Source organism: Lentinus tigrinus, assembly GCF_003813185.1.
Source record: "Lentinus tigrinus ALCF2SS1-7 unplaced genomic scaffold L226scaffold_4, whole genome shotgun sequence".
In the NCBI taxonomy this organism is placed as follows: Eukaryota; Fungi; Basidiomycota; class Agaricomycetes; order Polyporales; family Polyporaceae; genus Lentinus; species Lentinus tigrinus.
Window position 1 is genome coordinate 275757 of NW_027137913.1, and position 12717 is coordinate 288473.

Below are 12717 nucleotides of genomic sequence, written 5' to 3' on the forward strand. Positions count from 1 at the left end.
GAGAGAGATGAGGTAACGGAGAACCGGACCGAGGTAGCGGGCGGACCGAGTGCGGGGAAAACACATGAATGGGCGAGGGCGCGATCGAGTGACGACAGGACTTCGCGCTGATTTGTGTTGTTCACCTCTTCTCGCCTTGGTCTCCCCGCATTCGCCCCCGCATCGCATGCTTCTCTGCTAAGGCGACGAGTCTGAGCTGGCACAACAGGCTTCCCCCCTCGCCAGAGATCATGGTCATCCATCTCCCCAACGCCGCTGTATTGAACAGCCTCAGCCCCAAGACCCGACGCTCTCTCCTCGTCGCCGTCTTCACCCTTCTCCTTCTGCGCGGTGGCATAGCATCCATCCCAAAGGCTGCGTTTTCAAAGCTCAAGAATGTTACAACGCGGCGTGAGGTCACGCAGGACGAGCTCGCGCAGGCCCTGCAGCAGGTCTACGTCGATGAACCTGATGGCTCCAAGACACTGCTCATCCCGTCCAAGGGTTACATCTCAAAGGTGCGTCGCAGTGCGCTCACTGTAGAGCTGCTTTACTGAGGTTTGTATTAGGTCACGATATCTCCCACACCAGCATCCGTGATCGAGGAGAACACGAAATACTTCCCCCTTGTCCCCGCTTCCCACAAACCAAACCTGGACAAGACCTTCCTGCGTCAATTAATGGCCATCATGCGCATAGCATTCCCCTCATGGCGCTCCAAGGAGGCTCTCGTTCTTGTCATGCACTCGTTCTTCCTGGTACTGCGGACAGTGCTCAGCGTCGGCGTCGCGCGCCTGGACGGGCGCATTGTGCGCGACCTTGTCAGCGCAGATGGCAAGGGTTTCCTCAAGGGTCTCGGTCTCTGGTTCTTGCTCGCGATACCCAGCACATATACCAACTCGATGGTGCGCGCGCCCCCTTGCAGTCTGACAATTAAAATTCAAGCGTCTCTTCCTATATCTAGATCCGACACCTTCAGGCCAAGCTGTCACTACGAATGCGCACCCGACTGACGCGCTATACTGACGACCTGTACCTCTCGCCCTCTCCAGACCTGCGTTATTACCGTGTGGCCCTGGAAGGCGGCCTCACAGACGTCGACCAGTACATCACCTCCGACATCGCCTCCTTCTGCGACGCGCTTGCAGGCATTTAGTACGTCACGCAACGTCAGGACGCGTCGCATGGTGTAACTGACCATGTGCTTGCAGTGGGAATGTGCTCAAGCCGTCATTAGACCTTGTGCTCTTCACCTCGCAGCTCGCGCGATCGCTGGGCGCGCGCGGGACTGTCATGCTGTTCATGAATTATTACATCACTGCTAGGATCTTGCGTGCTGTTACTCCCGCATTTGGCCGTCTAGCTGCGGTCGAGGCGAGGCTGGAGGGCGAGTATCGCGCCGGCATGGGCAGAGTGGGGCGCGAGAGCGAGGAGGTAGCGTGAGTAACCCTTCGTCGGCCATGCTCAGTTGAGTTGCTGAATTGTGATCGCAGCTTCTACGATGGAGGGCTCCGAGAACGCAGCATCCTACTTCGCGCATACATGCGCCTGATCAAACATATCAACTCAATATACAAGGTGACACGCTAAGAGAACCTTCTTCTATGCTCCTATTGATGAGCCAATTCATAGATCCGGATAGCGTACGAGTGGACGGAGGACTTCGTCATCAAGTACCTCTGGAGCGCAGCAGGATACTGCCTGATCTCCATACCTGTCTTCTGGACCCGCGTCCGAAGCATTGGTGTGCAGGCACAGGGTCCTCGCCCACACGAGAAGACAGACAACGAGGTGGCGAACCGGACAGAAGGTTAGTTGCACTCCATATTCGCTCCTTGTGTGGCATCGCTGACGCTCGTCTGCAGCATACATTTCCTCCCGCCGTCTCCTCCTGTCTCTCGCGGACGCCGGTGGACGGCTCATGTACGTCTACAAAGACCTGCTCGAGCTCGCCGGCCTTACGACCCGCCTCTACACCCTCCTCTCTACACTACACAACCTCCCGCATCTTCGCCTCCCGAACGACGCCGATGAAGACTTGGTCGCACTGCATAACGTGGATGTCGGCATCCCCACAGCCGCTGCCGCGTTCGTCGCTGCGTCACAGTCGACCTCCTCCGAAGACCTTGCGACTATTGCAGATGCGGAGGAGTCGGTGGCCAGCAAGGCAAGTACGGTGCTTGTGAAGGGCCTGTCCTTCGAGCTGCACGCAGGCGAACATTTGATGATCACGGGGAGCAACGGGGTGGGCAAGACCGCCGTTGCGCGCGTGCTCGCAGGTCTGTGGGCGGCGCAGGGCGGCGGCGAGGTGAGCCGGCCCCATGGGAAGAAGGGCGTATTGGTGGTGCCGCAGCGCGCGTACATGGTGACGGGGTCGCTCCTTGACCAGTGAGTCTCTCAATGTCTTGTTGCGTCATGGGCAAAGGGAAGGTTGCTGACGGTTTATAGGATCATCTACCCGGATTCGTACCCAGACTTTGTGAAGTCGGGACGGACGCTGGACGAGCTGATGGAGATTCTGACTGCGGTGAACTTGGCGTACCTTCCTGGAAGGGAGGGCGGCTGGACAACGCGCAAAGAGTGGAGAGACGTCTTGAGCGGCGGTGAGAAGCAGCGGGTGAGTGACTTGTCCCAAATACTTGCAGAAACTACGAGGGTTGATATGGGCGGCGAGTAGATGGCCATGGCGCGCGTGTTCTACCACCGACCGAAGTTCGCTATCCTCGATGGTGAGTGAGATGCCGAGGGCCCAAGGAGAAGAGCTCGTCTGACGGAACTATTGAACGTGTTCGCAGAGTGTACGAGCGCCGTGTCGAGCGACGTAGAGGGCCGCATGTACGAGCACGCCAAGTCGCTCGGGATCACCCTCATCACCATCTCTCTCCGGTACGTTTCCCCGGCGCTCTACACTGTCGACACTGAGCTCTCACTGACGTGCACGCATTGTCGTGGTCTCGGACAGCCCCGCCCTCATGCGCTACCACACGCAGCTGCTCACGATCGCAGGCGACGGCACTGGTCGCTGGTCGCTCAAGCGGATCGGGACTGCAGAGGAGCGCATGGACCTGGACCGTGAGATCGTCTCGCTTGAGAACCGGCTCGCGGAGGTCGGGAAGTGGGAGCAGCGCGTGGAGGAGCTCGAGAGGATGCTCAGCGTGCAGGAGATCTAAGTCTTCCTAGCTCCCTACCTCCTAGGCTCTAACTTGCGTCTTCACGACATGGACTTTTTGGATGCGGATGTGTATACTAAGTGTTAATCGGTACTTTGTAGTGCTTTGTAGAGTACGTCAGTCTAGACTAACTCACTGCGGGCGTGTTCACTATAAGTAGCTAGCGTGCGTTGAGCTACGTACTTGGAGAGTGGCAAGTGCCGTCATACGGGTGCCGGTGCCGTACTGCAGGCACTCAGGCTGGCAGCCGTTGTCACGGTGGCACCATGTGCGTATCTCCGAGAAGTCCGGATGTTGGTTTTTGATTTCCAAAAAGAGTCATCGTAAATGTCACACTTTCAGACCCCAGCACACCCCTGACACACATACCCTCTTCCACCACCGTCCCTGCAAGGTGTGTCGTAGAGTCGTCCGCTGCGGACTTGGATGGCAGGACCGCGTCCGCCGTCTACAGGTTGGCGCTGCCAGCGCCTTCCTCCAAAAGGTGAGTGTATTCCCATTTCCGTTCCGCCCGTGAGGTTAAGTGCACAATCGCGCGAAGCTAACGCCAGCAAATGATATTTTCTATTTAGATTGGTCTTTAAATCCTGGCTAGGCTTAAGTCGCCAGTCTCCGAGCTTCGAGTACGAGCTGAGTCAACTTAAAGTTGATCTTCTCGCACCGACGGTCGACCCTCCCTCTCGAATTCGGATTCCCTAGGACACCGGCTCGTGCGTCGTCCCTGCACGCTGTGCACGCAACGCCGCTCAGAATCACACGGGCCATATGGTGACCACGGTAATCAGAGCTTGGCTGCAATGACGGGAGAGGGGCCGGCTTCGTCGGGGCACGCCAGGACGTCGTACTTGAACCAGCGTTCACGCGGGAGCCAGGTCATCACGGACCGCTTGTACGGGAAGTCGAAGATCTGGAGGCGCACTTGGTCAGCAAAGCGTCGAACTAGTGGCGTGCAAGGAAGGCGGCCGCAGCCGTGGCCTGTCAAGTGTGGGGTTGCGGATGTGGGTGCTTCGGAGATGCTCACCGTGTTCACGTTCATGTGGACCGCCACGGACAGATCGATGACCGCTTGGTTCTTCGCCTTCGGCTCGCCGATGACGCGCATGGTCCGGGGGTCCGAGAGGAAGAGGATGTGGTGGATGGCCGAGAACCACGCTTTTGCTGCGGGCCAGATGTAGGGTCAGCACCACTTCTAGTCCGCGCCGACGACCACATCCCCAGGCCAAAACGCCGGGGAAGAGGAAGAAGAAGAGGACGCACATCTGTTGCTCCCACGGAACTTCTCCTCGCCGACGAGGATGTGCAGTCCACGGTCGTAGTCCCACGCGCCGTTCGGTACGTACGCCGAGACGTGGTTCTCCTGTGATATCGAACGTTCATACGCGTAACAGACACCGTTCGGGAAGTCAGAACGCCTTCTTTGTGGGTGCCAGACGCACGAAGAAGGACCGCCCACCTTGATGTACACGAGCTCGGTGTAGCCCATGAGCTCCCCGTCCCAGCTCATCATCAATGGAAGGACACACGGGTCCGCGATGAGCTCGCGCAAATACGCTCGGTGCTTCTCGATCGGACCGCGCTCGCCCCAGCCGCGGTTAACGTGGTCGCTGTTGTGCCAGCGGTGGAAGGTCGCGAGGTGCTCCGAGACCTCGTCGTCCCCGTCGTTGCCGAGGTCGACGTACGCGAACTCGAGCATTTGCCCGACGTTCGGGAAGAACTTGCGGTAGATGACCTCGCCCGGGCGCGGCTTCGGCGGGCGCAGGGGGTGCGCGGTGATGACGAGCGGCGTGCGCGTGAAGCTCTGGACGTACGGGAACGGGGCCCCTGCGAGCAACGCGGCGTGCCCGCGCAGCCAGCCGCGCGTATGGAAGTTGACCGTGCCGGCGCCCTGCCAGAAGGTCTCGCGAATGAGGAAGAGCTCGGGCTCGCGTGCGCTCGAGGTGTCACCAGGGAGTGTGTGACGCTTCCTTGCGAGCCCGGAGTGGAGAAGGTACGTTTCAAGGGCTGATGCATTGGTGATTGTGGGCGAGAGGATTACGGGGATGTTCTCCTGGGCGTGGTAGAGGGTATGGAGGACGTTCAGGACTCCCCATAGATCCGCGATGCTGATGCCTGTGGGCGCGCCGGGTTGGACCTCGGATGGGGGCAGGATCTCGAGGAGCGGGAATTTTGGTACGTGGTCTACGGAGTTTTCATAGGGCGTGCCAATGGCGGATACGACGAGGGCGAGGGAACGGGGAAGGGTGCGGTATGCGCAGACGACCGTGCCGTCGATGGCGACCTTGGTGGGCTGCGACGCGTCCACCGCGTCCTGGATGTCGACGCGGGCACCGTCTGGGAGGACTAAGATGCGCCTCCACGAGCTATTATTGCTGGCCATTGCTTCGTTCTGCTGTGGACTCGCGGCGTCCCGGTCTAGTGTAGTGGGCGAAGTGAGGGAAGCAGCGTATCTGATAAGATACAAATTATCGTGCGATCACAACCGTGAGATAAGATTATCGAACTCGGGAGGCGCCGCGAGCCTCATCGGAGTCAGCGACCGATGGCACCTCTTCGAACCTGGCCAGTGGCTTTTCAAGGACTGCATACAGAACGAACTTGACGATGTTGGTGAGTCGGGAATGAACAGGGAGATGTCGATGATGCGATCCAAGCCGGGGCTGAATTGACCCGTGCTCTGAGCCACAGTCAGGTCCACACCGTGACTGGGTGTCATGCCATGACAAGGCCTGAACATCGCGTACCGACTCGTCCTTGAGGCGACAATTGGCTCATTCCATACACTGATAGGCATTTCATGCATACAGGTGTGTTGGCGTCCTATTCACGCATGTCCTGCGCTGATGCTGAAACAGCTTGCATAGCTACCCTTGGCGAGCAACCAATCCGCGCAGCACAACAGTCAATGCACACGATATACAGACATTTTCGCAAATATCTCTCATTCACGCTGGACACATCGTGTCAGAGGATGCCGTGACTGTGAGGCTATCACATAGAGACGGCCTCTCTACGATCTTCTGATGGGAGGACGCGCGGGAGAGATCGCGGGGCAAACGCTGGGGAAGACGATCTCACCTCGGCGTCTGTTTGAATGAATTGGAAGGATGTCGACGAGCGGCGACCGCGCCGACCGCGCAGGCTTCGCTGCCTATAATCTGTCCACAACCCAGCCATAACCCTGCGCTCGCCCCCCCACGTCCACCCTGCCTTCCCTCGCCTACTGCGCCCACGGCTGGGCACCAGCGCCCTACCGATGCTGGAAACCGTACAGTCCAAGGGCGCATACGCCATCATAGTCAGCGATGCCGCCGAGATTGTTCTCTTTGGTCAGTGCCCCTTGCTCTTAGCCTTCACGCGTCGAGCACGCTTGGCTCATCAGTTCCCCCTTCGCACTCCGCCACACCCCGCGTCACAGGTGTATACACGATCTTCTTCACGTTTGCCCTCCTCATCCTCACGACATTCAAGAAGCCCCTTCCAGTTGATGTTGGCACCGTTGTCGCAATATCCGTCTTGTATGTGGTTTGCATGGCGGTGAGTAAGGTCTCTCCTACTCTGCCATCCCTCGGTTGAGAGAGCTTGGATCCGGCAGCATTGCAGCGCTGTTACGACCGATAGGCACACCACTTTCACGGTATGTATCACTCCTCGTGTCTTGCCGCCGAAACGAGGCTCAACCCTCCCACCCCGCGCAGTCTGGCTGGCCTATTCCCAGCGGCCGCGAAATGAGCGGTCTCCTGCGTGTCACCGACATCCTCTACAAGACATGCGCCTTCCTCTCCCAGCTCATCATGGTACGTTCACCTCGCGTCATGACTGTCACTCCCAGTTAGGTCCCAGGTCCCCATCCCGTCTCCCGACATCATTTGTGCTCCATGTCCTTATTATGTTCTCACAACTGATATATTGTCTGATAGATTCACCGCTGCTGGGCAGTGTGGGATTATAGACACACTGTGGTCTTCATCCCGCTGCTAATGGCCATCGCCGGATTCGGTACGTCATCTTCTCACCGTTCCGTCCTGCGGACGCTCCCCGAACCATAACGTTCTGACACTAGTCCCACTTGACGTGATTCTGTTACGTTCGCAGTATGTGCCATACTCGGTCCGGCACGTCTGTCTGTCGCCGACTTCGTCTCGCCCTTCGTCGCGCCGCGCATCCAGGCACTCGACTTGGTCTTCTCCGTGCTCTCGCTGCTCGTCTTTGCGCTTACAACGTACCTCATCATCCTGCGCCTCCGGCGCGTATCAGCGCCCGTGCGGAACGTCCAGTCCATGGAGTCCCTCGTGTGGTCGCTCGTCGGCGCATGCATCGAGGCCGGCGCGCTTCTCGTCCTCGCACAGCTCGCAGTCGTCATCCTCTTGGCCATTGGCCATCCCGCAATTATAATCGCGGAAAGCCTCGCGAGCCAGGTTTACGTACGTGTCGTCCGTCATCCCGCTGTCATTGCCTGTCATCCCGTTTTTGGCCTAGCTGTGCCGTGTCCCGTAGCTTGTTTTCTTTCCTGTTTCCCCTCGTTTCGCCCTGCCTTTCCTTTTTCTGCCTATATTGCGTTTTGCGTTCCTGGGCGTCCTCGTTGGCCCTTCATGTGGTTTGCTGGGTACTGCTTAACGCTCGTGCTGACCTAGAATTTGCCAACAGGGAATCGCCCCGACCATGATGATAATCCGCCTGGGTCTCAGCCTTCTCCCGCGCGGCCAGCGCTTCAACTCCTCTTCACCGCAGTTCAGCACGTTCCTCGGCACATTCTACGGCCCGGACACAGACACGGACGAGATGGAAGACAGGGACATCGAGCTCGCGCGGCCTTACGCGTCCGCCGAGAGCGGCTGCTGCAGCGGCAAGCCTGCGTAGGGTGATGATCGGTTGCAAGCTTTCAAAGCTCGATTCACATTGCCCCAATGCGCCCGCCGTACTCATCGGGTGTTGTGGGCGCGGCGGATGTTTTGCCCATCGACGTCGTCCGGCGTGGATGTTATGGACCGCGTTCCCAGGACGTTGGGCATTAATCACGCCGCCGACATGCGATCCGGGCTGTTCGCAGCGGCAGTCATCTCCCGCTCAGATTCGGGGCTGCGCTGCCGTGACTGCGGCGTATGTTTGTGCTTTGCAAGCTCCCGTGCTGGCGGGTATGTGGCCGCTGGGCAGGACAAGACTGGGAGCGGAGGTTTGATCTGCTGCGTACTTGGACGGTGGGCGAGTTGGTGTGGATTCCGTTCTTGACAGAACTTACTCTGCACTCATGACCCTCGCTGGGATCATTGGTTGAACCACGACGCGCAGTTTGCACTCGCTCGTCTTTGTCTAGCCTGTTTCAATGGCATGAGCGACGGGTGGATATTCTTGACGGCATGTATCCTGTACAGACTATGACCTGTTACTTTGTTGCTAAGCTCGCTTGCCGGCCTCTACCTTGTCGTTTCTGTCCTCCTGTTGAGCTTCCGAGCTTACTAGTAGCAGTATGAACAGAATCAACTAAGTGCATGTAACCATTGTAAATAGCTTGCGCCGGAGAGGCCTTGGTTTGCTGCAATCATACCTCCACCTCCAACTTGTCCCCCACAAAGCAGACCTTCATTCCAATCCCCACTGCGAGCCCTACTAGACTAGCACTATATGCACATGACCTTCGACGGTGGCTTCTAATGCTCCCACTGGAGCTGGCGGCTCAGGCGAGATTATACGGCATACTTCTGCATGCGAAGCTCTCAGGCTCTTCTCGCTCGGGTTATCACTGCTGCCGTGTCGCCGTTGTCCTTCCAGACTACATCCATCAGGCTCTCAGAGCTCAAGATTTTAAAGGAAGACTTAATCGCATCGCGGGTTTCTTTGTCGCCTCAGACCTTCTCCTCAAACTTGTGTGCCGCCAAGATGTCCGAGTCGCTCCCAAGCAAGGTTCAGGCGATTGGCATCAACAAGACAGGCGACTTCGACGCTATCGAGAAATTTGAGCTGCCTTTTCCTCAGAATCAGCCCGGGAATGTGCTCGTCAAGGTACGTCGTACGACTAGCTTCTGTCCTTCCCGCCGCCGCCCGTGGCTGCCAGTGTCACTGGAATGGACTCGGAGCTGCATACACATAGGTCCAATATGCGGGCGTGAACTTCAGCGAGACATACTACCGGTGCGTGCGTGCTTCCATCCGGAGTCCGGGAGCTCAACCCGCTGACCTGCTTGCGGACGCATGTGTTGAACTCTATGCATAACACGACTGCCAGGAAGGGCCTCTACTCGATTACCTCGTTCCCTCAAGTACTCGGGACGGAGGCTGCGGGGGAGATCATCGCGCTGCCGACAGACGAACGGGTCCTGGACGACAACGAGTTCAAGCTCCGCAAGTTCGCCGTAGGGGCGACCGCCGCCTTCGTACGTCTCCTACGCTCTCTCGCGCCCTTCTACTCCGCGACAGCAGATTCCTGGGGACCGTGACGGCCTACCTGTGACCTGGTGTTCCTCTCTTGTATGGTGTAATTGGTGGAACGGCAGTTTGGTCTGGGGGCATTTGCGGAATACGTGAGCGTGCCGTGGACGAAGGTCTTTCCCCTCCCCGACGGTGTGTCCACCAAGACTGCAGCGGCCGCGCTGATCCAAGGTACGTGCGCTTCATCATGTCTTGCGCCGCCCTTTCCAACTTCTGGACCAGTGCTGATGCGGCAATGCAGGCGGCACGGCGCTGACGTTCATTACCGAGGCGTACAGCGTGCAGAAGGGCGACATCATCCTCGTGCACACCGTCGCTGGTGGGCTCGGCTTGCTCTTTGCGCAGCTCATCAAGGCGCGCGGCGCGACTGTCATTGGGACGACGAGCACGCCCGAGAAGGCGGAGATTGCGAAGGCGCACGGGGCAGACCACGTCATTCTGTACAAGCAGGAAGACACGGTGCAGCGCGTGCTCGAGCTCACGAATGGGGAGGGCGTGCATGCTATCTTTGATGGAGTGGGGAAAGATACGTGCGTGCTTTTCTCAGTGGCTCGCCGGTGAGTCGATGCAAGAAGAAGACTAAGGACGAGATACAGGTTCGAGGCGGACTTTAAGATGATCCGCAGGAAAGGCACGATCGTGTCCGTTGGGAATGCTTCTGGGCCAGTTCCGGCCTTCCCGCCGCTCAAGCTCGTCGAGAAAAACGTCCGCCTAGTCCGCCCAACGTGAGTATCGCGTACCCAGGATCACCTCGCCGAGCTCGTGCTTATGCAGATGCACAGAGCGGCCAACTACCTCTACACTGCCGAAGAGGGACGCACGTACACCGCGGAGCTGTTCCGGCTCATCGCAGATGGCAGGCTCAAGGTGAGAATTCATGCCGAGGTTCCGTTTACGGCGGAGGGCGTGCAGCAGGCCGAGAAGGACCTCGTGGGCGGAGAGACTGTCGGAAAGCTGGTTATCAAGGTCGGCGAACCCTAATTATACACAAGACGCACCGGAGACTCGCTAGGCTGGGCGTAGTTGGTGTTGTGGTATACCGGCCCTTCGATGCCAGCTTGTGTTATGCTATACAGCGAAAGATATGTACTCTCTGATACAATCGTCCTGAAAGGTGTACGGGCATGCTCTCGGTTATGTAGAATGTCCTGCGGATCTAACAAGTGTATTCATATGACTACAACAAGCTTCCGCAGTGCAAGACGCGGTCACGGGCGTTCGTGTCAAGAGCGGACGCGACGGCGCTGGAGAGTGTACGTCACCCCGACCTTGATGAGTACCTCGAAGTACGTTTCAAAGCAGACCTCCATAAAGGCACCGCGCGCTCTCATGCACACTAAGCACAACATCAATATCAGCCAGTCAGACCCATATGGCCATCAATCTTGAGTACTCCCCAAATAGTGCCCCGGGCGAGTGGATATGTCGCCATTCTACAGATCCCTCGAGCACGCGGTCCGGCCCCCTCTTCTATCTGCGAACCACTTCCTGCGTCCGGGGCTCTCACCGTTGCCGTCTTCACACCTTGCTTCCAGACTAGCACTTGTGCTCCAATCCCACAGACTCCCGCTGTTCCACTCTTACTACTCGCGAGGCTTCAGGTCGACTGCTGCTGCTAAGATGTCGTCATTCCCGAGCAAGATCCAGGCTATTGGCATCAACAAGACGGGAGACTTCGACGTTATTGAGAAACTTGAGCTTCCGTTTCCCCAGCAGGAGCCGGGCAACGTCCTCATCAAGGTGCGTCGAGTCATTTCAAGGTCCCATGCTTGCGGGCAGAACGCTCCCTCGCTCGACATAACGCGGTATTCAAGCTGACACGGACATGCCACACGCATGCGTATAGGTCCATTATGCCGGTGTGAACTTCATCGACACATACTACAGGTGTGTGCACTCGTCCGAGAGTCACCCCTAGGCCTGAGAGGCGACATTGATCTTGAATTCGTTGTGCTCAGGAAGGGCCTCTACCCGATTGCGTCTTTCCCTAAGCCACTCGGGAGCGAGGCAGCGGGAGAGATCGTCGCGCTGCCGACTGATGAGGCCGTCCTGAACGACGAGGAGTACAAGCTACGGAAGTTTGCCTTGGGTGGAAAGGTCGCTGCTGTGCGTTGTGCCCTTGGTTCGCCGCGGAAAGATATTCCACTCACTCACTAGCTTTCACCGGTGATGTTGGCAGTACACTATGGGTGCGTTCGCAGAGTACGTGAGCGTACCCTGGGACAAGGTCTACCCGCTCCCCGACGGCGTCTCCACCAAGACTGGAGCCGCAGGGCTCACGCAAGGTCCGCGTCCCACTTTACTCCTTTCACTCGCGGAAGCCGCTTGCTTACAGCCGCACCCTGGATCGACCTCGCAGGTGCCACTGTGTTGACGTTCATCACCGAGGCGTACAACGTGCAAAAGGGCGACATCATCCTTGTACACACCATCGCAGGCGGCCTCGGCCTGCTCTTCGCGCAACTGATCAAGGCGCGCGGCGCGACGGTCATCGGGACGACGAGCACGCCTGAGAAGGCCGAGATCGCCAAATCGTACGGCGCGGACCATGTTATCTTGTACAAGCAGGAAGATACCGTGCAGCGCGTGCTCGAGCTCACGAACGGCGAAGGCGTGCATGCGATCTTTGATGGCGTCGGGAAGGACACGTGCGTTGCGAGCTCCTTCTCCTACATCCTCAGATGAAGATATGAGAGACTGACTACTCTTTCAGGTTCGAGGCAGACTTCAAGATGATCCGCAGGAAGGGCACGATTGTGTCCGTCGGGAACGCCTCAGGGGCCGTTCCGCCCTTCCCGCCGCTCAAGCTCGTCGAGAAGAACGTCCGTCTCCTACGTCCAACGTGAGTATCTTGTCTCGCACGATGACCATGCGGGGCTCATGCTCACTCTGGTGAATAGGGTGGGCAACTATATCTACACCCCTGAGGAGAGCCGTAGGTACACCACTGAGCTGGGTCGACTCATCGCGGACGGAACGCTCAAGATCAGGATCCACGCTGAGTATCCGTTCTCGGCGGAGGGTGTGCAGCAGGCGCAGAAGGACCTTGTCGGTGGGAAGACCATCGGCAAGGTGATCGTCAAGGTCGCTGAGCCTTGACTGTACACGCAGGGGTGAAATGAACTCGAAGGTGACCCGCAGAGCC

The 12717-nt window shown here is 58.2% G+C and overlaps 5 protein-coding genes across 5 annotated transcripts; 4 read left to right on the plus strand and 1 right to left on the minus strand.

Moving 5' to 3' along the window:
* Positions 1-114: 114 nt before the first annotated feature.
* On the plus strand, positions 115-3496 carry L226DRAFT_550601 (uncharacterized protein). Its single transcript, XM_067682761.1, has 11 exons — positions 115-497; positions 549-884; positions 944-1134; positions 1191-1418; positions 1473-1557; positions 1612-1789; positions 1845-2367; positions 2428-2596; positions 2657-2708; positions 2775-2865; positions 2942-3496. Exons 1-11 carry the CDS (start codon positions 231-233, stop codon positions 3147-3149), a joined length of 2328 nt encoding a protein of 775 aa, XP_067539521.1. The 5' UTR covers positions 115-230; the 3' UTR covers positions 3150-3496.
* A 137-nt stretch (positions 3497-3633) lies between these two features.
* On the minus strand, positions 3634-5582 carry L226DRAFT_530817 (uncharacterized protein). The gene is made up of 4 exons (XM_067679945.1): positions 4603-5582; positions 4407-4506; positions 4171-4307; positions 3634-4056 (listed from the first exon to the last, which is right to left on the minus strand). Exons 1-4 carry the CDS (start codon positions 5524-5526, stop codon positions 3931-3933), a joined length of 1287 nt encoding a protein of 428 aa, XP_067539522.1. The 5' UTR covers positions 5527-5582; the 3' UTR covers positions 3634-3930.
* A 690-nt stretch (positions 5583-6272) lies between these two features.
* L226DRAFT_236713 (uncharacterized protein) lies at positions 6273-8428 on the plus strand. Its single transcript, XM_067673139.1, has 7 exons — positions 6273-6475; positions 6565-6683; positions 6742-6783; positions 6845-6943; positions 7067-7145; positions 7242-7570; positions 7794-8428. Exons 1-7 carry the CDS (start codon positions 6403-6405, stop codon positions 8004-8006), a joined length of 954 nt encoding a protein of 317 aa, XP_067539523.1. The 5' UTR covers positions 6273-6402; the 3' UTR covers positions 8007-8428.
* A 441-nt stretch (positions 8429-8869) lies between these two features.
* L226DRAFT_530819 (NAD-P-binding protein) lies at positions 8870-10726 on the plus strand. Its single transcript, XM_067679946.1, has 7 exons — positions 8870-9146; positions 9235-9275; positions 9370-9517; positions 9638-9743; positions 9814-10102; positions 10169-10297; positions 10355-10726. Exons 1-7 carry the CDS (start codon positions 9024-9026, stop codon positions 10551-10553), a joined length of 1035 nt encoding a protein of 344 aa, XP_067539524.1. The 5' UTR covers positions 8870-9023; the 3' UTR covers positions 10554-10726.
* Positions 10727-11192: 466 nt separating this feature from the next.
* On the plus strand, positions 11193-12671 carry L226DRAFT_567155 (NAD-P-binding protein; the record flags this gene model as incomplete). The annotated part of the gene is made up of 7 exons (XM_067683981.1): positions 11193-11312; positions 11419-11459; positions 11531-11678; positions 11752-11857; positions 11932-12220; positions 12286-12414; positions 12473-12671. The coding sequence occupies 7 exons, from the start codon at positions 11193-11195 to the stop codon at positions 12669-12671; spliced, it is 1032 nt and encodes a 343-aa protein (XP_067539525.1).
* Between the last annotated feature and the right edge of the window lie 46 nt (positions 12672-12717).